Genomic DNA, 27099 nt, shown 5'->3' with positions numbered 1-27099 from the left:
CAGCAAATCACATCCCCATAAGCTCTTTGCTGTTAACTACACATGGCTTTAATGTTCCTCTCTGTCATTCTGGCCCTGTACATTTGACCCATCTCGTACTCTGTTTTACCTGAGATATGCCCTAAAAGTTGAATATTTACCTTCGGAAGAGGCCAGTTTGGATGCCAAGATACTGGTGTGATTATTGTGACATCTGTACCTGTGTCTACCTGGTCTACAAAGAGAGTTCCAAGATAGCCAGTGCTGAAATCAAAGAAATCCTATCTTGAAAAGCCAAGAAATTTTTAGAAGTCAAAATTCATGTCTTTTTTATTGCAGAATTTTAAGGCAAAATCAGAAAGTTATAGAGTTTTATTACTTCTTCTAAACTCTAATTCATAGAATTTCACAGTATTAAGAGCCATTTTTCTCAGTCTCATGATCTATTTGAATATTTCTACATATGAAATGGTGAACATTTATAGTAGATCTTCCTCTGAGATGCAGATGAAAATTTCCCACAGTTGTGGTTTGAAAGGAAAGCCTAAACCCATAAACTATTCTCCCTGACGACAGTTTATCAGATGATGCCTAGCTTGGCACCAATATTTCCCAAAAGACGCTCCACACAAGGATCATAGGGTTTCAAAGATGGCAAACATAACCCAGCAGCCCATCACTAGGACACACACATAAGAGAAATTGGATAAATGCTTGACAGCTATCATGGGGCACTTTCCACCTGCCTTTAAATATATGGAATTTCCCTCTAAAAATCTTGAACTCACCAGGATATTTCTGACAACTATTCAATACTGACATAGGTTTTCTAGATAATACAGGGTAAAGAAATATCTATCTGTTACAAAGGAGGATAAAATATATTATTAGATGAGAAAATGTTTAGATAATACACTTTTCTATTTGTAAAATCCCAGAGTATCAAGATTTTTTAAAAATTAGCAAAAAATAAAATAAAAAGGTTCTAGTCCCACATTGCCAAGATATATAAATATTCAAATGTCTTATATTAAGTGGCATTGTGTTAGTATACAATTTATGCAGTCCTCATATATACTTTAAATTGCATCTAGATTACTTTTAATACCTGTTACAATGTAAATGCTGTCTAAATATTTGTTATATTTGTTGTTCAGAAAATAGCTTAAAAATCTACATCTTAGTGAAAACCAGACATTTGAATATTTTCAACCAATGATTAATTGACCCTGGATCTTGACCCAAAAGTATAAAAACTGACTGTACAAGTGAAACCTCATGGTGTTTGTCTTTCTGTTTTACTTAATGACCTTCAGCTCATTTGTTAAAAGAAAATGACAAGAAGGACTACTTTAAATAATACTCAGTTGGATACATTTGCATTTTATTTATTCATTTATAGGTTGATGGGTTCTTAGATTGATTCCAATTCTAAGTTACTTTGTATAATGTTGCAGTGGACAGAGAACTCTAGATCTCTCATTGACCTGCTTATTTGATTTTCTCTGACTAAATACACTCTGTAGTGGGATTGCTAGATTATTTCTTTGGCTTATTCTTAATTTAGAAGGATTTACTTTTCATTTTGTGTACTTTACTTTTTAATATGTATAGGTATTTTGCTTGATTTTTTGTCTGCACACCATATGCATGTAGTGACCCTAGAGTTCAAAAGAGAGCACCAGATTCCTGGAGAGCTGGAAACACAGACAGCTGTGAGCCACCACGCGGGTGCTAGGGAATCCAACCACAGCCCTCTGCAAGAGCAGCTAGTGCTCCTGATCTCTGAGCCACCACTCTGCCACTAATTCTTTACTTTTGAGGATTCTCCATGTTTTCCTTAATGACGATTACATTTACATTTCTACCAGGAGTGTAAAAGGTTCCTATTTCCCGACTTCCTTATCAACGATTCATCCTTCTGATGACAGTCATTCTAGCTGGCATAAGGTGTTGTTGTTTTACATGTTCATTTCTTTAGTGACAATTATTTTGAGCACTTTTCATGCATACCTGATAGTCACTTGTATATCTTCTCCGGAGAGGTGTCTGTTTAAGTGTTTTATAGCCCCGTTCCTCTTTTGACAGTTCTGGGGCACTCAGAGTCTTTGGCATGCTATATGAGTGCTAAATTATTGAACTGTGTCTCCCTTACCCATCTTTTTTATTTATTTAAATTAGAAACATGCTTGCTTCACATGTCAATCCCAGCTCCCTCTCCCTCCCCTCCTTCCCCACCCCACCTGCTCCCTAACAGCTCCCCACCCAATCCCCACTCTGTTCCCCAGGGAGGGTGAGGCCCTCCATCTGGGCTCTCCTAGGCTCTCCCCCATGTGTCCAGGCTGAGAGAGCATTCCTCAATATGCCTTACCCGTCTTTTAATTAGTTTTTTTCTTGCTATTTAGTTGAGTTATTATGCATGCTAATATCTTATCAAATGTATAGCATGCAAATACAGTCTCTATTTCTCTTCACAAAACTTAAATGTAATGGTTTCAGAGGATAAAGAAGTTGGATGTGGCCCAGAGTTTCAAGGATAAAATTAGAAAGCCACAATGCTCATGAACTATGAGGAGGCACAATTCGTGAAATAGAAAGAAACACAGAAACGAAGGCTGCATCAAAAGTAGTAAGATGTTGAGGCATGCTGGCTGAGGGTCGTGGAGCAGCACTTCTTACCTCGTGTGTGAACCCTGTGTTTGATCCAGACTGGAAAAGCAAAGAAGAGAGAAACAAAGACAAAAGCAAAATTGAAAAGTGACATATGAGAAGGATGAAAATAAATGGGAAATGACAAACTTAAATCAGGAAACTTGAATCAGGAAAAAGACATCCAGCACACTCCTAATAAACTTCCTTTAAAAAATAAAATACACGGGAAACAGGAAGAATGCAAAGGCATTATTAAAGAAAAAATTGAAGCCAGGCTGAGTGGCACATGTCTTTAATCCCAGCTCTCAGGAGGCAGAGGCAGGTATGTCTCTGTGAGTTCAAGGATAGCCAGGGCTCAAACAAGCAAACAGAAAGAAAGCAAGCCTATGTTCTAACAAATATAAACATCAGAATTTGACTTTCAAAAATGTCTGTCTAGATTGCTTTCAGGATGGCAGACAGGCAGTTCGCCTTAACTGTCCAACTGCAGTTTGAGATATAAGATCATAATACAATATTCAGAACAAAGGGCCTGGTACTTTAACTTTTTAGCTGATTGACTTCTAGGGCCAGATTTTGAAGGTGAAATAGAAAATAATTTCCATCGATAATAGAATTGATGCACAATTATATAAATAAGTACATACAGAGCATAGAGTGTAGACTCAGAAAGAATGGTTCAAGACATTTTAGAAGATATGGCATATAGAAAAACCAGTTCCTTGGATCAGAAACTTAAGAAATCTCACAGCGATTTTTACTGGTAACAGGTTTAAGTTAAAGAAAGGACAGGAGGTGTTGTTACTTATTAACCTCTCCTTTATGTGTCTGAGACTTAGCTAAGCATCCGAGAAACAAAGTCATTTGAGACAGGTCTCTACTGTCAGGAGTCTATTAGACTTGATTTGGGTTCTTGGTTAAGCTGGGTTTTTTTTGAAAATATACACATTGAAAATAATTTTTATTATATCCTAATTTAGTATTAATAGCTATTATAAACAAAATTTTCTGACTACATAGCAAAATTCAGTATTGTGTTGTTTTTTAAACCTTTCAAACATTTTTTATTTAAATTAGAAACAAGCTTCTCTTATAAGCTGTTTTATAGAGTTATGTCAACCGCAAGGAAGACGCGACTCGGGAACTGTTTATTCAGGAACCCTGAAACAGTCTTCTCCCCGGGGAAAGCCAGCCCACAGTTTATATGGCCTAGGCATAGCCAACCCCAGCCTGCTACTTGGCGATAGCAGATAGGTCCACACACAAGGAAGCAAGCCGTGGACCGAAGCCTTGGCCAAATACGGAGTTGTTTACTCCGAGAGCGCTCACCGTCGGGAGGGTGGTAGGCGGAAGCCTGCGCCATCTTTAAGGCGCGGCATGTCACAGCTCTCCACAGAGTTAAAATGTATTTAATGTCGTTTTGATGTTCTAGCTGTTAGTTTCATAATGCCTGGACTACTTTCAGGGAATAGTCCAAACCGTTAGGAAGGTTTTGCCTCAAATGTAGTAAGTTTTCCTGATGAGCTCTTTGGTGGGTAACAGGTTTACTAGTTTCTTATTGGTTTTGAAGACATCTAATAAGAGCACATGTAAAGTGGCTAGCGGTGCTCTTGATTTATGGCTGAAGGCCAAGCTAAGGTGGGTGGGTTTGTATTAATAATCTGGGCACCAGAGCCCAGGCGGAAATCAAGATTCTGGTTTTTCTCATTTTCATGTTAAGTTATACTTCCAATTAAAAAAAAACGCTTTGAAAATATTTGGATCAGGGCCGGGCAGTGGTGGTGTTTTAATCTCAGCTCTCGGGAGGCAAGAAATGGCTGATCTCTGTAAGTTCGAGACCAGTCTGGTCTACAGAGCTAGTTCCAGGACGGGCTCCAAAGCTACACAGAGAAACCCTGTCTCAAAACAAACAAACAAACAAACAAACAAAAAATAAAACAAAACAAAAAAACAAACAAAACAAAACCAAAAATATTAGATCAGGAGAAACTGTGGAGGTTTTGCTAAAGAGAAATTTTTATCAAGATTTGATGTTTGTTTGGTTATGCTATCAAGAAGGCAAATATAAGGGCTGAAGAGGTGGCTTGGTGGTTAAGATAACTGGCTGCTCTTCCAGAGGATCTGGGTTCCCCTTCCAGCCTGGAAACACAGCAGCTGGAAATTATGTAACTGCAGTCTCAGGGGGTGTGGCACCCTCTTGGGGCCTTTGCCGTTATGTAACAGCAGTCTCAGGGGTATGACGCCCTCTTCTGGCCTTTGCCGTTATGTAACAGCAGTCTCAGGGGGGTATGACGCCCTCTTCTGGCCTTTGCCATTATGTAACAGCAGTCTCAGGGGGTATGACGCCCTCTTCTGGCCTTTGCCGGCACTAGGCATGCATGTGATGTGCTCACCTATACACAGACGAAACACGCATACACATGAAATAATAGTTCTAAAAATTCAAAGGAGCTTATGGATTCGCCTTTCATTATTGGGCTAGCCTTTCTTTTAGCCATTGCTTCCCTATAAATTCTAGTTTATTTACATAAGAACGCAATGCTATGCTGAGATTTTGGGAGGAATGTGGCGAGAGTGGGAATCAGATATGTGATATCTACTTATTCATGGCATAAATGAAATCCTTTGAAAGTGGATATCAATGATTCTTTAAATGGGAGATAGGAAAAGGAAAAACTAAAAATGTGATGTTTGCCTTAGAGATAGATTTTTCCATGCTGATTCTTTGTATGAGGTTTTTTTTTCTTTTCCATACACCTTTTCTACATCCTATACACTGTCCTTCCAGATACAGCTCAGGCTTCCTAAACCTGATATGATTGCAGGCTTGACTTCAGGTCTAAAACTAAAGACACATTGGTACATCTTTCCAGCCATGTTTATTCTACTGAGAATAAATGGGAAAATGTAAAGAATAACCATTCATCCATAGCAGGCAGCCTATCTAGGCCAGGCTAAACTAGGAGGAGAAATTGCAAATCCTGCTCTCTGGCAGAAAAACAGATACTTCATTTTGCTTTGGGAATTTGGTGAGGAATAGATTCCGATTTACTGGCCATTTCACGTTTTACTAAGGTCTTTTAATGATGTCCACGCTGGTGCCGCCTTATAGGCCATTGTGCTTCTTGCTTTATTTTTGTCTCAGATTGGATAAAGTTTTCTTTGATGGGTAAAGGCAAGCTAGTGAGGACTCACTCACCTTTCCATTATTTCTAGTTCCCGGGTGAGACAGCAAATCTGCCTGTGACATTCGAGGGAATAATTGGAATTCAGTGGAGCTCTGCAGTTAGTAATTCCACTTTGGGTCTTAAGAAGAAGGTGTCGAGTTTGTCCATTTAAATCGACAAATTGAAAACGGAAAAGGCAAGAGAAATGTGTTTGGAGCCCACTCTCTATGGTCAGCCTCGATACAGGGGGCTTGGTCCTGCCTCAACTTGGTATGCCAGATTTTGTGGACTCACCAGGGAAGGTCTTACCCCCTCTGAGGAGTGGATGAGGTTGTGGGAAGGGGGAAGCAGGGGAGGGAGAGAAAGGGAAAGAGGGGAACTGGGGTTGGCATGTAAAATGAAAAATAAGTTTTTAAAAAATAAAATTAAAAAAAACCTTACGCATGCAGTCATCCCCATTCAAAAATCACCACTTTCAGGCAGAAAATACAATTAGTGTGAACTTCTGAGTTGTTTTTTAAATTCCATTCAACCTTTCAAATTTTGATCCGTGGGCGTTTTGAACAACTATGTTAAATGAAAGATTTTGAATGAGCAATTTAATGTTTAGTATTTAATTAAATTTCCCTTTCCAGCTTACCCCTCAGGGGAAAAGACGAACTGTAGGGTGCTAGGTAGATGCTTCTCGTAAAACCTGTCGCTGTGTCTCTGCACAGCTTGAACGTGGAGCTGCCTCCCTTTGCGGCTTCTGGAGCCTCTACAGGGAGGGGATTCAGGGTTCTGGCCGCCCTGTGCCGGCGGAGGAACGACAGGCAGAGCTTCTTTTCCTCCCCGGAAGCGCGGGTCCTCTCTGGGGACAGTTGACAAGTTTGTGATTCTAGGCTCTGACTGGCCGATGGCATCTCTGCCACACTCGGGAGAGTCTGAGCCACGAACAGAAGGGTGGTAGAAACTCTTCAGGGAAGGGAAACTACGGGTTCGCTGAAAGATGGGAGCGCAGACTCTTAACTCCCGCTGGCTCCGCTGTCTTCAGGGGAGTTTGAAAGGGGCCTCTGTTCCCAGAGACGCCGCCTCGTCGCTCCGTGTTGAACTAGCTGTGGCTGGCGGAGAACTCAGCAGCCACGGGGAGGTGACCTGGAAAACGTCGCTGGCAGGAGGCGTTTCTGTCCCTCCAGCATCTTCCTGGTCCAACGCGGAGCCGGCGGCGGCCGGAGCCCTCGGCGAGCACGGCCCAGAGTGTCCCCACCCGGGCAGTTTAACTCTGCACCCCTAGGCGGCGCTGCTGCGCTCCTCCGCACTCGGAGCACCCTGCAGCTCAGCCCCGGTGGAACGCCGGTGGCTTCCAGCTTGCAGTGCTGGGGGGTGGAGCGGCTGGAACTTCCCAAGGCTCCTTCCCTTCGGGAGTTGAGAGCATGGTCCCAGGTGACCGCAGCTGAAGCATGGACGCCGAAAGGAAGGGTGGTGTGCTGGGGGCGGGGGTGGGGCAGTTCTGCGTTGGTGGGTGTCTTGTGGCGGGACAGTTGGTGTGGGAGGAGATGGAACTCGGAGTCTCTGTAGGCAATGTCGTCTCGGACTTGAAGCTGTCAGCAGCTGCTCTGTCTTCGCAGAACTTTCGCTTCCTTTCCAGGTGCTTTAAGTCTAGCTAGTGCGACAGCGAGCCCTGCTTCGGCGTGGATCCGGGCAGTGGTAGCTCGGTGGTTCGAGAGCCAGTGGGCCGTGAGCGACTGTGCAGGGCCAAAGCTGTTTGCATCTTGACCTACGAGCTCACGTCTGACAGCCCTCTGAAGCTGCAGAAGATGCTTGTTCGCCTCCTAGACACCAACGGCAGCTCCTCCCTCTTCCCTGCTGGAGATGCTCATCTGCACATCCGGGAGTTCCTGACCCCAGGAGCCCGGTTCACTCTCCCCAGTGCACAAGAAGCTGATGAGGGAAGCACCAGGGTGCTAAGGTACAGCCTAAACTCTAGCCAGCACTTTCGCCTGGACATGGGGTCCCAGGTCGATGGCAGAAAATACCCGGAGCTGGTGCTGGAGAAAGCTGGATGGAGAGCAGCGGGACACGCCCCTGCTGGTGCTCACTGCTCAGGACCGCGGCCTGCCTGTACGCTCTGGAGATGCTCAAGTCACCATCACTCTGTGGTGGATGGAAACCAACGACAATGTGCCTGTATTTGAGCACTTCGTATATAGTACTAAGGTTCCAGAGACTGCACCCAATGGAACTGCTATTCCGCGTTCAGGCTTCAGATCTGGGTGAGGGGTCCAGTGGGAACATCTGGCACTCCTTAAGCAACAGCGCACCAGCAGAGCTAAGGCACCTCTTTCACACACACCCTAAAAGTGGGGAGGTTCAGAAAGCTGCTTCGCTAGGTCCACCGGAAACGTTGTTTGAAGCACATGTTGAAGCAAGAGTCAAAGGTGCTTTTAGTCTAGCTGGCACTGCTAAGCTGCTTGTCCAGGTGACTGATGTGAATGATCATGTCCCCCAGATGGACTTCTGTGACTTTCTCCAGCCCAAATCCTGGTACAGTGATTGCTCTCCTTAGTGTAAAGGGCGAGGATCTTGATTCCAGTGGTAAGGTCCAGCAACGGTCCCTTTCGGTTGAAGGCTTCCTTTGACAGCTACTACAAATTGCTGACTGATGAGCCCCTGGATTGGGAGCAAGCAAGTGAATATCAGGACCTAATCACTGCTTCAGATGGTGGCTCACCCCCACTAAGGACTCGAAGGACGTTCACTGTGTCTGCTACTGATGTGAACGACAACACACCAAGCTTTCCTCATCCACAAGAGGAACTTTGTGTGGCTGAAAACAATAGCCCTGGATTTTCATTAGGATGTGTGTTTACTCAGGGCCCATATCTGGGGGAAAATGGCCTTGTGTTTTATGAACTGTTGGATGTCATCCTTGAAGGGATGCTAGCTTCCTCCAGCTTGGTGTCAGTGGAACCAACTAGTGGTGTTATCACTGCCAGAATTTCCTTTGACTTTGAACAGCTCAGGGGGCTTCACTTCTGAATGGAAGGCTGAGATGGTGGCCTTCCTCCCAGAAGTACAACGGTGACTGTGAACCTGTTTGTGGTAGACAGGAATGACAATGCACCAAACATCTTGTTTCCCTTACCTAGAAACGTCTCTATCCCAGTGGAAAGAGTGCCCCACTCTGCTCGAGCTGGACACCTAGTCACAAAAGTGGCAGCAGAGGATGCAGACAGTGGTCCCAATGCCTGGCTCTCCTACATTTCTTGGGCTTCTGACTCTAGTCTTTTCAGGATTTCAGTGAATATGGGAGAGCTTCGAACTGCGCGTTTAGTTTTTCCCTCGGATGCGATTAAACAGAGGGCGGTTGTAGTGGTTCAGGACCACGGAGAGCCACCACTTTCCTCCTCTGTCTCGCTGGGTGTGCTATTGAGCAATGCTCCTCAGGTCCTTCCAGACATCTGGGAGCCAAGAGCACAGCTTTCTGCTGGGAACTTGTATTTGGTAATAGCCCTAGTCTGCATTTCCTTTTTATTTCTGGGGTGCTCGCTTTTCTTTGTGTATGTCAAGTTAAGCCAGAGCCCAGATTGTTGCTCTCAGAACTGCTGTCATTCTCCAGAAAATGTGAGACATGAGAGGACAATGCCTTCTGGTCCTTGGGTGACATCAGCCACAACAGATGTCACTACAGTCGAGAGACTTTCTCAGACATACCTCTATCAAACCTCCCAGGGACTTGGTTCTGGTACTAGCAGCTTGCTCTTGCAGGGAAATATAATGCTGCTGATCTGAGAAATCTGGCTACTGGTGTAGGACTGAATTTGCCAATATCCTGTGCTCAGATTCAGAATAGGAAAGGGAATCATACAAATGCCAATGCCCTGGTAAGCACATTTTGTGGTGTTTGACTCCTCTGAGAAGGAGATAGCTGCTAGCTATGTTCTAAGCTGTTTCTTATAGGAGTCTTCCTTCAGTTTATATTTAATCATTTGACTACTTCTCACTATGTCAAGAATTCTGGGAGTATACACAGAATATTGCTCTAGACGCCAAGGAGCTAAGTTAATTTTTATAAATTAATTTTAAAGTTTGATTTTGTTTGTGTGTACATGTGCGCCTATGGATATCAGAGGGAGCTGTATTTCTCTTTCTATCATGTGGATTCTGGGTTCTGAACTCCAGTTTCCAAGCACCTTTATCTTCTGAGCCATTTCACCAGCTCTCATAGCTTATCTCTGAGAAGGAGGGTAAAGCATTAAAACTTATTAAAATCAATAAGAGTAATATGGACTAGAGGTCTAAAATTAAAGACAGTGAAGGGCTGCAGTATTTCTTGGGCAACAGACATGAGACAGGGGCTCAGATACCTAACACGAAAAACATGTGAGCCTGCAGATCACGAGCAAAACGTGGATGAAGAGATGCTCTGTGGGGCCTTGGGTAGTATTTATCCCTGGCGTACAAATGGACTTTGAGTTCCCATCCCACAATGAGGGAGGCTTTCTTAGCCAGGACTCTTGGGGGAGGACCTAGGCTCTGCGCTGGGTGAAATGACAGTCACTGGAGATCCCCCATGGATGGCCTCACCCTCCCTGGGGATCGGAATGGAGATTGGGTGGGGGACTTGTGGGGAGGGTGGGGGAAGAGGAGAAGGAGCTGGAATTGACATGTGAAACAAAGCTTGTTTCTAACTTAAATACAAAAAATAAAAAAGAGACACTCCAATCGCTGTGATACTTTATGAAAGACAATAATCACTGAAGATAAATTGCAGCTGACCCTCATCAAAGACAGACAAAACATGAGTGAACATCTGGATGGAAGGAAGGAGTCAAAGAGACATTCATATTCAAGATGACATTTGACTTTGATCTTGAATGACATTTAATAAAATATGGCATATTCTGCATATTATACTTTTTCTGAAAATCATTGTTGTGGCAAGTACTCTTTGAGAAAGGCATGCCTTAGATGCAGTTAATAGCTCCACAGCACTTCATAAATACACAAAATTACAAGCATATCTCAGACAACTATGGGTGAATGACTCTGACAACTTTTATTTTTTTAATTCAGCATATTTTTTCCAAAAACAAAAATGAGTAATCTTTTGTCAGTTACATATGTGTCTTCAGGGATATGCTTATTTTTCAAAACTCATTCCATTTGAATTCAGTTTTCTTATTGTTTTAGAAGCCACTATGTTTGAGAGTGGTGCACCTAATACAAGTTAAGTAATTGAAATACTTCAGAGGCTTTGGTAAGCTCAAAAAATTTGAATGGAGTCACGACAGTGTACTTTACACAATTAATATTATACACTATTGTTTTCTTAACTCTCAAAGTAATCATGGATATAAGAAATTACGAATGCAGAAATCAGGGAAGGAAAACAAGGCGTCTCTTGCTTTACTCTTCTAAGAAATAAGAGGAAAATGGCTCATGAATTATTCTCCCCAAATAATGATGGGGTTGCAAATACAAGTGATTTAAATTTATTATAATGTTATATAGTATTTTCACATGCTATAATAAAACCTAACACATAAACTATACTTGTGAATGAATTAATGAGTGTGCAAGCAATGGGTTGGAATGGTAACACTTCAACATGTTCTGCACACGTGAATATGTGGTTAATGGTTTAGTGCCATTTCCAGATATAATGGCTCAATGATTATTTTCTTCTCATGAAATACATAACAAAATAGTAAAGCATGGGAACTTTCTGGCCCTAAAACTATCATGAAAACACTCAATGCTATGTTCTGGAATAAGCACAACTCCAGTTCTTTAGATGGCAAAGGGATCAACAGAATGCACATCCTTACATTGTGAAATTTGCAGAAAATGCTACCTACAAAATCTCATTAGTGTTAAAGTGGGAAATTGGTGTGTCCAATGTTAACAATTCAAGTATCAAAGCACTAGGCTTGTGATTATCATTTATTTAATTTATGTTTTTTTGCTTTGTTTTGACACTGGGTTTCACAATGTAACCCTGGTCTGGAACATAACATGTAGATCGGGCTAGCCTCTAACTCTTAGAAATCGGATTGGCTCTGCCTCCAAGATGCTGGAATTAAATGTGTGTGCCACTGCTCCTTGACCATTACCTTCTGTGAAAAGGAGCTTATTAGTGATAGGGGTAGCCTGAGAGACAGGTCTGTCTAGGAAAGGGAAATGTAAGTAAGTCATTATAAAGGCCAATGGGTATGAAATTTAAAAAATAAAATGAAACTTTTATGTGAAAAAAAAAGGCTGAGCAAATGTTGTTCTAGTGAGTAAGATTACTTATAAAGCATGAGAAACTGAATTTTAATCTCCACTATCCATGTGAAACACTGGACAAGCCTGCAAACTGCGTGTGACTGTACCTGTGTTGGCTGGCAGAGACAGGCTGACCCTGGGCACTACAGGGCTAACCAGACAAGCCCAACTGTGAGCTCTGGTTCAGTGAGAAACCCTGCCTTAGCTCGATAAAGGGCTGAGTGGTAGAAAACCTCCCCCGGGCCCCTCCACCTTCACTCGTGGAGCACGGCTGCGTGCACCTGCAGGCCACCTGCACCCATCAGCTCCCACTATTAAAAAAACTGAAAAGTAACAGCAAGAGAAAGCACCTCTCTTTCACATGTGATCTTACATGAAGGGCAGAGTGGCAAGAGCACGCGGAACCGCCTGTTTATATTTTGTTGGGTTCTAAGTTGCTTTCCAATTTTAGTTTGTTTATAATGTATTGACAGTTATAATATCAAAAACTGTCAGCTTAAGAAATCCAGTCAAATGTGGATTTCATCTGAATCTCTTATGGAAACTATGTAACAGACAAACAAAATTGACCTACTATGCAACAAACGATGAGCCTCAAACCCATGTTTTTTTCTGTTAAGGTAGTGTAATTCCTTAAGCTGGTATCAAAAAAAGGTACCCCTGGCAGGTAAACTTCAACTTTTCATTTATAATTGAAGTGCTGGCAGTTTCTTAAGAAAACCTATAGTATTGTAACAAAAATGGATCGGAAAAGAGCATACAACTACTAGTCTTAAATATTTTATATAAAAGTTACTGGGTTGAGCATCTCACTGCTGTGCTAATGCATTATTGTTCCATAATAAATCCGTTATAGGATACCTGCAATGTGACCTGCTCACAGAGTAATAGAATGTTTTGATATGCAAATGTTTTTTACTTATTTGTTAATATGCAGCTGTAATTAAACTTTCTCATAGGTTGATTAAATGTTTCCTTGTAACTATTGGTGACACTGGTCACTTCAAAATATTTTAGAGTGCTATAACTTACAAAGCTTTCCTGACATGTGAAATATATTCAGATTGAAAAAAATCATTTAGATGGTATCATGGTACTTATTTAAAATAGGGACCCTCTGAACTCTGTGCATGGCCAAATGAGGTTTATCCGGGTTGTGATCATTGCTAATTGAAAACAGGGACCCTCATATAGGTTTAAAAAAGAGATCATGGATTTGAAAGAGGGCAGGAAGTAGCATAGCATACAGGAGGTCTGGGAGGGGTAAAGAGAAGGGTAGATGATGTAACTATATTATAACCTCAAAGGAATGAAAAAAAATACTTTTAAAAAACAGCATTATAGCTTGAGTGGACAGACAAGGAAAGCAATACATGGAAACATGTGAGTGGGAAATTATTGATAATATGTCTGATATGTCAGTGATCTATTGATTTTTTTCTTGTTGTCTTCAACTTGCAATTAGAGGGAAACAATAATATTCACTTGTATGGGTTGCATTGAGGACTGACTAATTGATAAAAAGGTGTTATTGTGCTGTTCACGTGCATATTGGAAATATTAACATCTGTAAGAATGTCAAATAAATATGAACCACAGTGCAAACTCCTGACTGCAATATCATGGGTTATAAAATTTGTTGATAAGAGTACTTAAAACAAACCAAAAAACAAACTAAATGATGAAGGGGATCATTTGTCTTGTTCCCTGGGTATTTTTGTTTGTTTGTTTGTTTGTTTGTTTGTTTTGCCACATGTCTCTTTCTTATTGAAACTTTTTATTGAAAAAAATTCCCATCCAGATGTGCAGGTTGATGGGGAAAATCCTCTGTATATGTAAATAAAGCACTCCTTGACTCCTACTCCTACTTATCTTGCTTCCCTATTGGCCAACAGTGCTTTATTTATCAATCAATCAGGCAAACATATACACAGAAGGACTTCCCCCATCATCTCCTCTTTTCTGTCTAAATAAAAAGAAAGGTTTTAACTTTAACACAGTAAAATATATAACAAGGCAGTTATTAAGCAAGAACTATAAATACAATATTTAGTCCATTAACATTTAGCAAGATTTAAAGAAAATATCATCTATCCTATCTATGTGAGTCTGAAGTCTTATATGTAATTTATCTTTTATCCTTATAATTTATCATAAGGAAAACAATAATTATAACCATCTGTCTTCAACTCCATCAAAGACCACAGAAGGACAATATATAAACACTAGAATTGACAGAGACATCTCACTACCTGGACAGCCACCCGAAGTTCCTCTGTAACGTTGGGGCATCCATCTTCAGCCCATAGGCCACAGTGTATCTGGCAGACTTTTCAGCAAAGCAGGAAATTTTAAACTGTCCATCTGCATTGGTGGTTTGTCAGTCATTTTTTGTGTCCTGTAGAATGTCTGGTAGATTCTTCCATGAACACTTTAGGACTGTCCATCTTGGTTTTTTTGTTGTTGTTTTTGTTTTAAGAGACAGGGTTTCTCTGTATTGTTTTGGAGGCTGTCAGTCCAGCCTAGCCTCGAACTCACAGAGATCTGCCTGCCTCTGCCTCCCGAGTGCTGGGATTAAAGGCGTGCACCACCACCGCCCGGCTGTCCATCTTGTTTTGTAAGTTTATCAGTCACTTTCTTGTGGGTCCTGTATGTCCAGTTTATACAGCAACAGTCAAACAGTCCAGGCAAGAGCAAATGACTAATCTTGCCATGTTGAAAGCAAACTCCATAAGTAGTTTTTTTGATGCCCATATTCCTCTTAGACGTAATTTGTATGCTAGGAGAAGTAGTGTCTTACTATCATGAAAAACCCTAAACAATTTAAATGACATTTTCTGAAGATCCTTGAAAGGTTTGAAGATGATCTATCCATCTAAAATATACCTCTGTATATCTAGAAAACCCAACTAACCTAACTATAAGTTTTGACTATTATAGGTAACTATCTATAATTTCAAACTGCTTCCTGCTGTTAGGGGGTGCTGGCCATACCATGGGGATCATGACAAAACACAGAAACCTGACCAAGTCCTTGTTTTTATAGTCTGTGAGGCAGCATCATCTCTGCTGTTTTAGATGTTGGATCACCTGGGCCACTGTTTCAGAGGGTCTTGCTCCATAAAAGTCCAGAAGGAATCCACAGCTTTTCATTTTCTGTGGAAACACAAGTAAAAACTCTTTTCCCAAGTAACCTGTCCTTATATTTAAATTAAGAAGTCAAAGAATTTTTAAAATATATAAGTTTGATTAATGCAGTAGCATTGATAATCAAGTGTATTTTAGTAGTTGTTCCTTCTTTAGCAAATGAACACCTGAAAGACAACACAATAGCATACAGTATCCAGACTCTCTGTGTATTTTCCATCTTTATGTGGCTTTTTTATATGTCTATTTATTATTATTACCCTATTTCTTTTACTTTTATTTATTTCTCTGAGACAGGGTTTCTCTGTGGAAATTCACCTGCCTCTGCCTCTGGAGTGCTGGGATTAAAGGCTTGTGCCACCACACCAAGCCATTATCCTGTTTCTTTTTCTCTCCCAAGCCCATATATATTTTTAAACACACTATAAACCTTTTAGAGATTTTACCTCATCTGAATCTGACTTTACTGTAAGTCCTTATGTTTTTCTGGCCATGTGTCTGTCATCTGCTAAACAACATTGCTAAAATCAAAGCTGCAGCTGTTGTAACTGCTGTCATTCCAAGATGGCTGGTGTAGGTTTACCGCCAGCACTAGCCATGTAAATCTCTACTTGTCTCTAGCAAAACAGAGCCCACCCAAGAAAATGCTGCTACCAAGAAGCCGTGCTTCTCTCTGTTCTGTTTCTAAAATCCCTTTTAAGCTTTTGTCATTCTGCATGGAAATTCATGCAACCACTGCCATTCTACAAGGAAATTCATGCAACCAATGTTGGCTCCATATGTACCATGTATTCTTTCCGCCAGCTGCCTGGGTCCTGCCACTGTCTCTGCCCCCAAATAACACACGAGGCACTATATTAATTATAAAGCTGTTGGCTGTTTGCTATGGTTTCCTAATGGCTAGCTCTGACTTAATTATTAACCCATAATTACTAATATATATTTTTATAAGGTCTTATCTTACCGAGAAGGCCAGACTTGAACCCTCTCCTCCTGGGATCACGTGGTGACTCTGTCCTCTTGACTACGTTTCCCAGAACCCTCCTTGACTCCCAGTCCCACCTGTCTTGCTTCCCTATTGACCAACAGTGCTTTATTTATCAACCAATCAAACATATACACAGAAGGATTCCCCCATCATCAAACAAAGCAAAATGAAATAAAAAGTTAAAAAATATCATTGGTATTGTCTTATGTTGACCAACAAGCTACTCCTGGGCATGGGACCTGCCCTGGACTGTGGTTGATATGCCCAGAGAGACTCCACTGGAGAAAGCTGAGTTTTCCTGTGGCCAGTGGGTACCACCTGAAAATGGTTTGAGGTAGGAGCCTGTGTTCTTGCCCCTCCCTCAATGCTGGCATGTCATCTGGCTTGACCTTGTTCAGGTCTTGTGTGTGCTGCCCTACTCTGAGCTTTTATGTGCAGTAGTCCTCTATCTGGAAGGAAGGATACTACTTCCTTAGAGGCACCCATTGCCCCCAGCTGTCACAATTTTCCACACAGCTCTGAGCCTTGAAGAGAGAAGTCTGATGAAAAGTCTCCAAAGTCTCTCACTCTCCGCACAGTGTCTAGTTGTGGGTCTCTGGGTTAATTTCCATCTACTGCAGGAAGCTTCTTTGATGTTGTTTGAGTGAGGCACTGATCTGTGGTCATAGCGGTGGGTCACCAGGAGCCATTGTATTGCTGGGTTCATTTTGCAGAACAGCAGGGTAGGTTTTCCCATGTGCTCATGACTTGTCTCAGGTTCTTGGCCACATGGGTCCCATGTCAATGAGTGGATCTCAGATCCAATGAGAATTAACTGGCTGCTCCTATAACACTCACACCGCCATTGCACCAGTGTGTCTTCAGTCAGATGCTCTGTAATTTGCAGGGATTAGAGGTTGGTGATAGTGATGATCACCTTTCTCCTCTAGGAAATGCAAAGTGCCTTCCAGGACCATGACACCAGTCAATTGGGATGAAGCTTCTAGTTAGGCACCAGCTTAACTTCTCCATGTTGGGTGGTGTAGACAAGTGTTGTCTTCAGCAATAGGACCTTACCTTCAGGTTGCAGAGAATAGCCAATAACTCTGGCAATAGCCTGTGCTGTTTGGAGGTTTCCATAGGGCTCCTTTGGCCAGGGACTCAACAAGATATAACCCATTATTGGAATTGGAGGTTTTACTTGGTAGCGTTTTTTCTACCTCCATCCATTTACCTGTGGGTTTCATAATTACATCTTTCTTAATAGTTGAGTAATATGCCATTATGTAAATGTACCATATTTTCATTATCCATTCATTAGTTAATGGACATCTAGACTGTTTTCAATTTCTGATTATTTATACATAGAGCAGCAATGAATATAAATGAGCAAGGATCTCTTTAGTAGGACGAAGAGTTCTTTGAGTTTCTATATGTCCAAGAGCGTTATGCCTGGATGTTGAGGTTGATCTATTCTCAGCTTCCTGAGGAGCTGCCACACTGATTTCCATAGTGACTCTACAAGTCTATACTCCCGGCCGCAATAAGTAAGTGTTCCCCTTATCTCACATTCTCAGGACTTTTATGACGAAGGAGTATTGGATTTTGTCAAAGGCCTTTTTTTGTATCTAATGAGATGTTCACATGGTAGATTACATTTGTTGATCTACATATTTTGAATTATTCCTAATCTGTGAGATAAGGCAACTCGATCATGGTGAATAATCTTTTTTATGTGTTCATGAATTCAGTTTGCAAATATTTTTTTTATTTTTAAGTTTAAATTTAGATTAGAAACATGGTTGGTTCACAAGTCAGTTCCAGGTCCCTCTCCCTTTCCCTCCCCTCCTCCCGTACCCTCCCCCCAACCCTCCCATTATCCCCTCATTTCCCCAGGGAGGGTGAGGCCCTCTATGGGGGTGTCCATAGTCTATCATTTCATCCAGGGCAGGGCATAGACCCTCCCCCCCAAGAGTTCAGGGTGAGAGTTCATCTCACATTGTTGGATGGGAGTCCAAAGTCCATGTGTATACTCGGGATGAATACTGATCTACTACCCAAGGCTCAATAGATTACCTAAGCCTCCTCACTGACACCCACATTCAGGGGGTCTTGATCAGTCCCATGTTGGATACCCAGGCATCAGCCTGGGATTCAAGAGTTAACCCTTGTCAGGTCAGCTGTTTCTGGGGTGAAACCAGCCCAGTCTTAACTCCTTTGGTCATCAGTCCTCCCTCTCGGTCACTGGCTTTCTTGAGTTCAGCTCAGTACTTAGCCGTGGGAGTCTGCCTCTTCTCCCATCAGCCACTGAATGAAGTTTCTGTTTTCCAGACTCTCTGGCCATGGGATTGTAGATTGGCACTCCCCAGATCTATGTCTAAAATCCATATATGAGAGAGTACATGTCATGTTTCTCTTTTTGTGACTGTGTTACCTCACTCAGGATGGTTTCTTCTAGTGTCATCCATTTGCCTGCAAAACTCAGGATTCCATTGTTTTTTTTCTGCTGAATAGTACTCCATTGTGTAAATGTACCACATTTTCTCTATCCACTCTTCGGTTGAGGGGCATCTAGGTTGCTTCCAAGTTCTGGCTATTACAAATAATGCTGCTATGAACATAGTGGAACAGACATCCTTGTTGTATGAATGGGCATCTTTTGGATATACAGTTCGCAAATATTTTATTGAGAGTATTTGTATCTCTGTTCAAAGGGACATGGGTCTATGATTTTGTGGGGGGGTTAGTTTTGTTTTGATTTGGGGATTTTGTTTTGTTTTTAAGACAGAGTTTCTCTGTGTGGCCCCAGCTGTCCTGGAACTCTCTGTAAACTAGACTGACCTTGAACTGAATGAGATCTGCCTACTTCTGCCTCCTGAGTGTAAGACCAAAAAATTAAATGACCCAGAGACTGATACTGGGGTTCAAACTTCAAGCTTCTTTCTTCTACCTCAGTCTGAATGGGCTGATCCACAAGCTCTCAGCAAACCTTAGGCTGTAATCTCTTTTCAGCATGTCTGGAGAATGAATGCCTCTTTGAGACCTTGCTTCTGTCTTATATACTTCCCTAATGTCGGGATTAGTGTGAGCTATAATCCTCTTTTAGACTGGTTCACTGTTGTGTAGATCTGGGTGGTCTTGGTTGGATTTAAAGAGATTCATCTGTCTCTTAATCCTGAGTCCTAGGATTAAAGGTGTGTACCACCACCTTCTATCTTCTTGCTACTGGGATTAAAGGTGAGTGTCTGCTTCTAAGGCTTATGGCTAACTTTGCTTTTCTGAATCTTCAGTCAAGCCTTAATAAATGACAAAAATATATCACTACACCTGAGTGCTAGGATTAAAGGCATGTAGCACCACTGCCTGGCTTATAATTTCACTTTTGTTGTTAGGTTTTTTATGTGGTTTTGGTTTCAGGATAATAATGGCTCTGTAAAAAGAACTAGGAAATGTTCCTTCAGTTTCTCTTTTGTGGAATAGTTTGAGGAGCGTTGGCATTAATTCTTTTTTGAAGGTCTGGTAGAATTCCGTGCTGAATCCATCTGGCCCCGGGCTTTATTTTTTGCTTGTAATACTCTAATCACTCCCTTTATTTCACCAGGAGTTATAGATCTGTTTAAACTGCTTATTTATTTGATTTTGGTTTAAATTTGGTAAGTTGTATATGTCAAGAAATCCATCTAGTTTTCTATGTTTTCCAATTTATTAGAGCACATATTTTTAAAATTTGTCCTTGTGATTCTCTAAATTTCCTCATTGTCTTTTGTAATGCCCCTTCTCTCTTTACCTTTTAGTTAATTTGGTTGAGGATTTGTCATTCTTGTTAATTTTCTCAAGGAACCAACTTTTGTTTCATTTTTTAACATTGGATGCGTTCTATTTCATTTTTTGTTGATTTTAGCCCTGAGTTTGAGTCTTTCTTGCCATCTGCTCTTTTTTATTCTTATTTCTTATTGTTGTTCTAGAGCTTTCAATTGTTAGGTTCCTAATTATGTGCTTTCTCCAGTGTTTGATGTGGGTACTCAGTGAGCTTGCCTCTTAGACCCAACTTCATCATCTCCCATGGGTTTGGGTGTGCTCTGTTTTCATTTTCAGTTCAAAAAATGTTTTAATTCCCCTCTTGATTTCTATGAGTTTATATAAACTTTCTGTTGTTATTCATAACAAAGTACAATCCATGGTGTTCAGATAGGATGCAAAGTGCTATTTCAAATTTCTTCTATCTATTGCTTTTTGTCCTAGTGTTTGATCGATTTTAGAGAAAGTTCCAAGAGATGCTGATAAGCAAGTATATTCTTTCATGATGAGACGGAATTTTCTGTAGATGTCTTCTAAGTTTGTTTGATTTATGACATTATTTCATTTGAGCATTTCTCTGCTTAGATTTTTGTCTGGATGACCTGTCTACTGAAAAGAGTAGAGTACTCAAGTCACTTTCTGTAACTGTGAGGGTCAAACTCCTGTGCTTGTATGACAGACACTTTGCCATCTTAGCTCTAATATGTGATTCAACATCCATACTTATTGGTAATTTGGTTCACTGAGGTATGCAAGTCATTCAAATGTGAGCATATTTTAGTGTGCAAATGTAAAAAGCACATTTGTTCATACTATGGTTTTTTTTAAATGATGAACAAACCCTTAGACAAATGTTGTGGGATAATCTTTTTGTACACTGTGAAGATGTGTCTTTGCCAATGTGCCTTCTGATTGGTTTAATAAAGAGCTGAATGGCCAATAGATAGGCTGGCATAGTATGGGAGGGACTTCCAGGCAAAGAAAAAAGAAGAGGAGAAGAATCTAGGTAGGGGAAGAGATGCCAGAGGAGACAGAGAGGAATCAGGGCATTAAAGGAGAGGTAAAAGCCAGGAGTCGTGTGGCAGCATGTAGATTAGTAGAAATAGGTTTAAGTTATGAGAGCTAGTTAGAAATAAGGCCAAACTTTCATAATAAGAAGTCTTGGTACCATTATTTGGGAGCTGGTGGTATATAGAAAGACTTGGTACAGACAAATAAATGCAATTTGACTCAATACATTGTAATTATTATAATTTTTGGTTTTCAAGACAAAGTTTTTCTGTGTAGCCCTGGCTGTCCAGGAACTCCATCTGTAGACAAGGCTCATCTTGAACTCAAAGATCTGCCTGTCTCTTCATCCCTGAGTGCTGGAATTAAAGGCATGTTCCACCACCATCCAGTATAATTATTAATTTTTAATGTTCAAGTTATTTGGGTTTTGTTAGGTTTGGTGCTATTTGGCTGGGCTACTGAGTTCATATGTATGTATAGCTTCTTTTAAACCTTTTATCTTGATGTAATTATAGAGTAAAACAGTCTCATCAGTCTTGTTGTACATTGCCTTTCCTAGACCTGTAATTAGTCATTCTTCAGTGTTCCTTCAACTCTTTTTAGTAGATTATTTAAAAATTAATACAGAAAACATATGTATATAATGTAACTGTTAAGCTTTTAGGTATTGTTAGTTACTGAGTTAAGAGATTTTAATTTTTTAATTTTGTTTTTAGAAACTCTCTTATTTACATATCTGTCCCCCTATTCCCTGGCCCTCTCATCCTCCCTTGCTTCCCACCGACCCCTCAACCCACCCACTACCCACTCCCCCAGGATAGTGAGACCCCCCATGGGGATCATCAAAGTCCATCACATCTGTATCTGGGCTGCAATAGAATCCCTCCATTGGGAATGGACTCCCCAAGTATATTTGTGGCCTAGAAATAAACCCTGGCTCCACTGTTGGAGGTTTCATAGACTGCCTTGGCCTCCTAGCTGGTACCCACATTCAGAGGGCTTGGTTTGGTCCAATGCTGGTTCTCCAGTTTTAGTACTAGGGTCTGCGTGCTCTCATTAGGTCGGATCAAATGTTTCTGCAGGTATCTCCAGTTCCATTTGATTCATTTGGTCATCTCTCCTACCTCTCTGCAACTGGATTCCAGAGTATGGGTCAGTGCTCAGCTGTGGGTGCCTGTTTCTGCTTCAATCAGCTACTGGGTCAAGGCTCTAGGAATGGTAACCAAGATAGTCATCAATCTCATTATAGGAGAAGGGCATCAAAGGCAGACTCTCCACCACTGCTTAGATTCTTAGTTGTGGTTATCCCTGTGAATCCCCTACCTTTTCCTCTGTGTCAAACCTCTCTCCAAACCTATAGTGGCTCCCTCCATCAAGGCATCTTTCTTGCCTTCTTCTGTTCCTCCCCTGTCTCAGTTCTCCTCCCCTCTTCTCCCCTTCTCTTCTTTCCATCTCTCCCTTCTCTCCCCTGTGCTCCCAATTTGCTCAGGGATTCTTGTCCCCCTTCCCTTCTTCAGGGTACCATGAATTTTTCCCTTGGGGTCCTCCTTGTTTTCTAGCTCTTCTGGTCTAAAAACCATATATGAGTTAGTACATACCATGTTTGTCTTTGTGTGACTGGGTTACCTCACTCAGGATGGTTTCTCCTAGTGCCATCCATTTGCCTGCAAATTTCAAAATTCCTTTGTTTTTTCAGCTGAGTAGTACTCTTTTGGGTAAATGTACCACATTTTCTGTATCCATTCTTCAGTTGAAGGGCATCTAGATACTTCCAGGTTCTGGCTATTACAAACAATGCTGCTATGCACATAGTTGAACTTACGTCCTTGTTGTATGAATGTGCGTTCTTTGGGCATATGCCCATGAGAGGAATTGCTGGATCTTGGGGTAGACTCATTCCCATTATCCTGAGAAACAGCCATACTGATTTCCAGAGTGGCTGTACAAGTTTGCACTTGCACCAGCAATGGAGTAGTGTTCCTCTTTCTCCACATCCTCTCCATTATAGACTGTCATTGCTGTTTTTGATTTTTGCCATTCTGGTTGGTGTAAGATAATAGCTCAGAGTTGTTTTGAGTTGCATTTCCCTGATGGCTAAGGATGTTGAACACTTTCTTTTTTTTTTGTTTGTTTGTTTGTTTTTCGAGACAGGGTTTCTCTGTGGCTTTGGAGGCTGTCCTGGAACTAGCTCTTGTAGACCAGGCTGGCCTCGAACTCACAGAGATCCACCTGCCTCTGCCTCCCAAGTGCTGGGATTAAAGGCGTGCGCCACCAACACCTGGCTAGTTGAACACTTTCTTAAGTGTCTTTTAGCCATTTTAGATTCCTCTATTGAGAATTCTCTATTTAGTTCTGCATTCCATATTTTAATTGGATTGTTTGGTGTTTTGGTGGCTAGCTTCTTGAGTTCATTGTATATTTTGGAAATCAGCCCTCTGTCAGATGTGGTGTTGGAGAAGATCTTTTCCTATTCTGTCAGCTGTCATTTTATTTTGCTGACTGTGTCCTTTGCCTTGCAGAAGCTTCTCAGTTTCAGGAGGTCCCATTTATTAATTGTTGACCTCAATGTCTGTGCTACTGGTGGTAGGTTCAGGAAACATTGTCCTGTACCAATTCATTCAAGGGTACCTCCCACTTTATCATCTACGAGTTCAGTGTGGCTGGATTTATGTTGAGGTCTTTGATTCATTTGGATTTAAGTTTTGTGCATGGTGATAGACATGGATTATCTGCAGTCTTCTACATGTCAGCCTGCAGTTATGCCCTCACCATTATGCTTTTTTTTATATATTGTATAACCTTATCTTCTTTGTCAAAAATCAGGTGTTAGTAGGTGTGTAGGTTAATATCAGGGTTTTCAATTCAGTTCCATTGGTCTACCTGGCTATTTTTGTGCCAATACCAAGCTTCTTTCAGGACTATGGCTCTATAGTAGAGCTTGAAGTCAGGGATGGTGATGCTATCAGAAGTTCCTTTATTGTACAGGGCTATTGTGGCTATCCTGGGTTTTTTGTTTTTCCATATAAAGTTGATTATTGTTTTTTCAAGATCTGTGAATATGTGTTTGGATTTAGATGGTGATTGCATTGAATCTGTAGATTGTTTTTGGCAAGATTGCCATTTTTACTATATTGATCCTACCTATCCAAGAGCATGGGAGATTTTTCCATTTTCTGGTATGTTCTTTAATTTCTTTCTTTAAGGACTCAAAGTTATTACTGTACAGGTCCTTCACTTGTTTGGTTAGTATTACCCCAAGATACTTTATGCACTTTGTGGCTGTTGTAAAGGGTGATGTTTTTCTGAGACTCTCTCTCAGCCAATTTATCATCTGTATATAGTAGGGCTACTCATTTTTTGAGTTAATTTTGTATCCTGCCACTTTAATGAAGGTATTTATCAGCAGTAGGAGTTCTCTAATAGAGTTTTTGGGTCACTTATGCAAACTATCATATCATCTGCAAATAGTGAAAATTTGACTTCTTCCTTTCCAATTTGTATCCCCTTGATCTCCTTTTGTTATCTTATTGCTCTAGCTAGGACTTCAAGTACAATATTGAAAAGATATGGAGAGAGTGGACAGCCTTGTCTTGTTCCAGATTGTAGAGGAATCATGTTGAGTTTCTCTCCATTTAGTTTGATGTTGGTCGTAGGTTTGCTGTATATTACTTTTATCATGTTTAAGTCTGATCCTGTTATTCCTGATCTCTCCAAGACTTTTATCATGAAGGGGCGTTGGATTTTGTCAAAGACTTTTTCAGCATCTAGTGAGATGACCATGTGGTTTTTCTTTTTCAGTTTATTTACATTGATGGATTTTCATATATTGAACAATCCCTGCATCCCTGGGATGAAGCCTACTTGATCATGTTGGACGATTTTTCTGATATGTTCCTGAATTCGATTTGCCAGTATTTTGTTGAGTATTTTTGCATTAATGTTCATGGGGGACATTGGTTTATAATTCTCTTTCTTAGTTGTGTCTTTGTGGGGATTGGGTGCCAAGGTAATTTTAGCCTTGTAAAAAGAGTTCAATGCCCCTTCTGCTTCTATTGTATGGTACAGTTTGAGGAGTAATGGTATTAGCTTTTCTTTGAATGTCTGGTAGAATTCTGCATCAAGGCCATCTGGACCTGGGCTCTTTTATTTTTGGTTGGGAGATTTTGATGACTACTTCTATTTCATTAGGGGTTATAGCTCTGTTTAAATTGTTTGTCTGTTCTTGATTTAATTTTGGTAAGTGATAGCTATCCAAAATATTTTCCATTTACTTTAGATTTTTAATTTTGTGGAGTACAGGTTTTCAAAGTATGACCTGGTGATTCTCTGGATTTCCTCAGTGTCCATTGTTATGTTCCCCTTTTCCTTTCTGATTTTGTTAATTGGCATTCTCTCTCTCTCTCTCTCTGCTTTTTGGTTAGTTTGGATAAAAGTTTGTCTAACTGTTGATTTTCTCAAAGAACCAACTCTTTGTTTCACTGATTGTTTGTATTGTTTTCTTTGTTTCTACTTTATTGACTTCAGCCCTCAATTTGATTCTTTCCTGGTGTCTTCTCCTCATGGGTGAGTTTGCTTCTTTTTGTTCTAGAGCTTTCAGTTGTGCTGTTAATTCTCTAGTATGACTATTCTCCAGCTTCTTCATGTGGGAACTTAGTGCTATGAACTTTCCTCTCAGCCCTGCTTTCAAAGTGTCCCATAAGTTTAAGTATGTTGTGTGTTCATTCTCATTGAATTCCAGGAAGTCTTTAATTTTTTTTGTTTCTTCCTTGACCCAGGGATAGTGTAATTGTGCATTGTTCAATTTCCATGAGTTTGTAGGGTTTCTGCAATTTGTGTTGTTGAATTCTAATTTTAAAGTATGATGGCCTGATAAGATACAGTGGGTTATTCCAATTTTTTGCATCTGTGGAGGTTTGCTGTGTTTCCCATTATGTGGTCAATTTTGGAGAAGTTTCCATGTGGTTCTGAGAAGAAGGTTATTCTTTTGTGTTTGGATGGAGTGTTCTACAGATGTCTGTTAACCTCAATTGGGTCATAACTTCTGTTAGTTCTTTTGTTTCTTTGTTAAGTTTCTGTCTGGAGGTCCTGTTTAGTAGTGAGAGCAGAGTGTGGAAGTCTTCTACTATCAACATGGGAGATTTTGTGTAATTTGAGCTTTAGTAATGTTTCTTTTATGAATGTGGGTGCCTTTGTATTTGGGGCATAGATATTTAGAACTGAGACTTTATCTTGATGGACTTTTCCTTTGATGAATATGAAATGTCCTTCTACAACTCTTTTGATTGATTTTAGTTTGAAGTCTAATTTGTTAGATATTAGGATTGCTACACCAGCTTGTTTCGTGGGTCTGTTTGCTTGGAAAACCTTTTCCCAACCCTTTACTCTGAGATAACATCTGTCTTTGATGTTGAAATGTGTTTTTGTGTGTAGCAGAAGGATGTATTCTGTCTTCGTATCCATTCTGTTAGTCTGTGTCTTTTTATAGGCAAGTTGAGACCGTTGACATTGAGGGATATTAATAACCATTGACTATTAATTCTTGTTTGTTTTGGATTTATTGGTGGTGGTGTTATTGTGTGTGGATTCCCTATCTTTTTTCTTTTGGCATTTGGTAAAGTGGTTTTATCTATTGCCTATGTTTTTGTGAGTGCTTTGTGAGTTCCTTCCAGAACTTTCTGTAGGGTTGGATTTGTAGATATGTATCATTTAAATCTGGTTTTGTCATGGAATATCTTGTTTTCTCCATCCATGATAATTGAAAGCTTTGCTGGGTACAGTAGTCTGGGCCGGCATCGTTTTTCTCTTAGCGTTTGTAGGACATCTGTCCAGGATCTTCTGGCTTTCATAGTTTCCATTGAGAAGTTGGGTGTAATTTGGATAGGTCTGCCTTGCTATGTTTTCTTTAGCTGCTCTTAATATTTTCTCTTTATTCTGTAGGTGATGTTTTGATTATTATGTGGCGAGGTGACTTCTTTTTCTGGTCCAGTCTATTTGGTGTTCTGTAAGCGTCTTGTATTTCCATAGGTACTTCTTTAGGTTAGGGAAGGTTTTTTTTTGTGTAGGAATTTTTTTTTAATTTTAAATAGCTTGTTTTACATGCCAATCCCAGTTCCCTCTCCCTCCCCTCCT

General features: G+C 40.7%; 2 protein-coding genes across 13 annotated transcripts in view; both read left to right on the top strand.

Annotated features, from left to right (window-relative positions):
* The window catches only part of LOC101830682 (protocadherin alpha-C2), a 208236-nt gene that overhangs the window by 99406 nt on the left and 81731 nt on the right, over nucleotides 1-27099 (top strand). The window lies entirely within an intron of this gene.
* Pcdhac1 (protocadherin alpha subfamily C, 1) lies at nucleotides 6787-10323 on the top strand. Its single transcript, XM_021226596.2, is given in 9 exon segments — nucleotides 6787-7027; nucleotides 7072-7133; nucleotides 7231-7310; nucleotides 7312-7833; nucleotides 7835-8020; nucleotides 8022-8295; nucleotides 8297-8376; nucleotides 8378-9540; nucleotides 9543-10323. Coding segments are annotated over 9 exon segments (2751 nt in total). The 3' UTR covers nucleotides 9686-10323.

This window comes from Mesocricetus auratus, unplaced genomic scaffold, assembly GCF_017639785.1.
Source record: "Mesocricetus auratus isolate SY011 unplaced genomic scaffold, BCM_Maur_2.0 Super-Scaffold_6730, whole genome shotgun sequence".
Taxonomy (NCBI): Eukaryota; Metazoa; Chordata; class Mammalia; order Rodentia; family Cricetidae; genus Mesocricetus; species Mesocricetus auratus.
The sequence above is the reverse complement of the archived record's forward strand: the minus strand, read 5'-3'. Positions and strand labels throughout refer to the sequence as shown.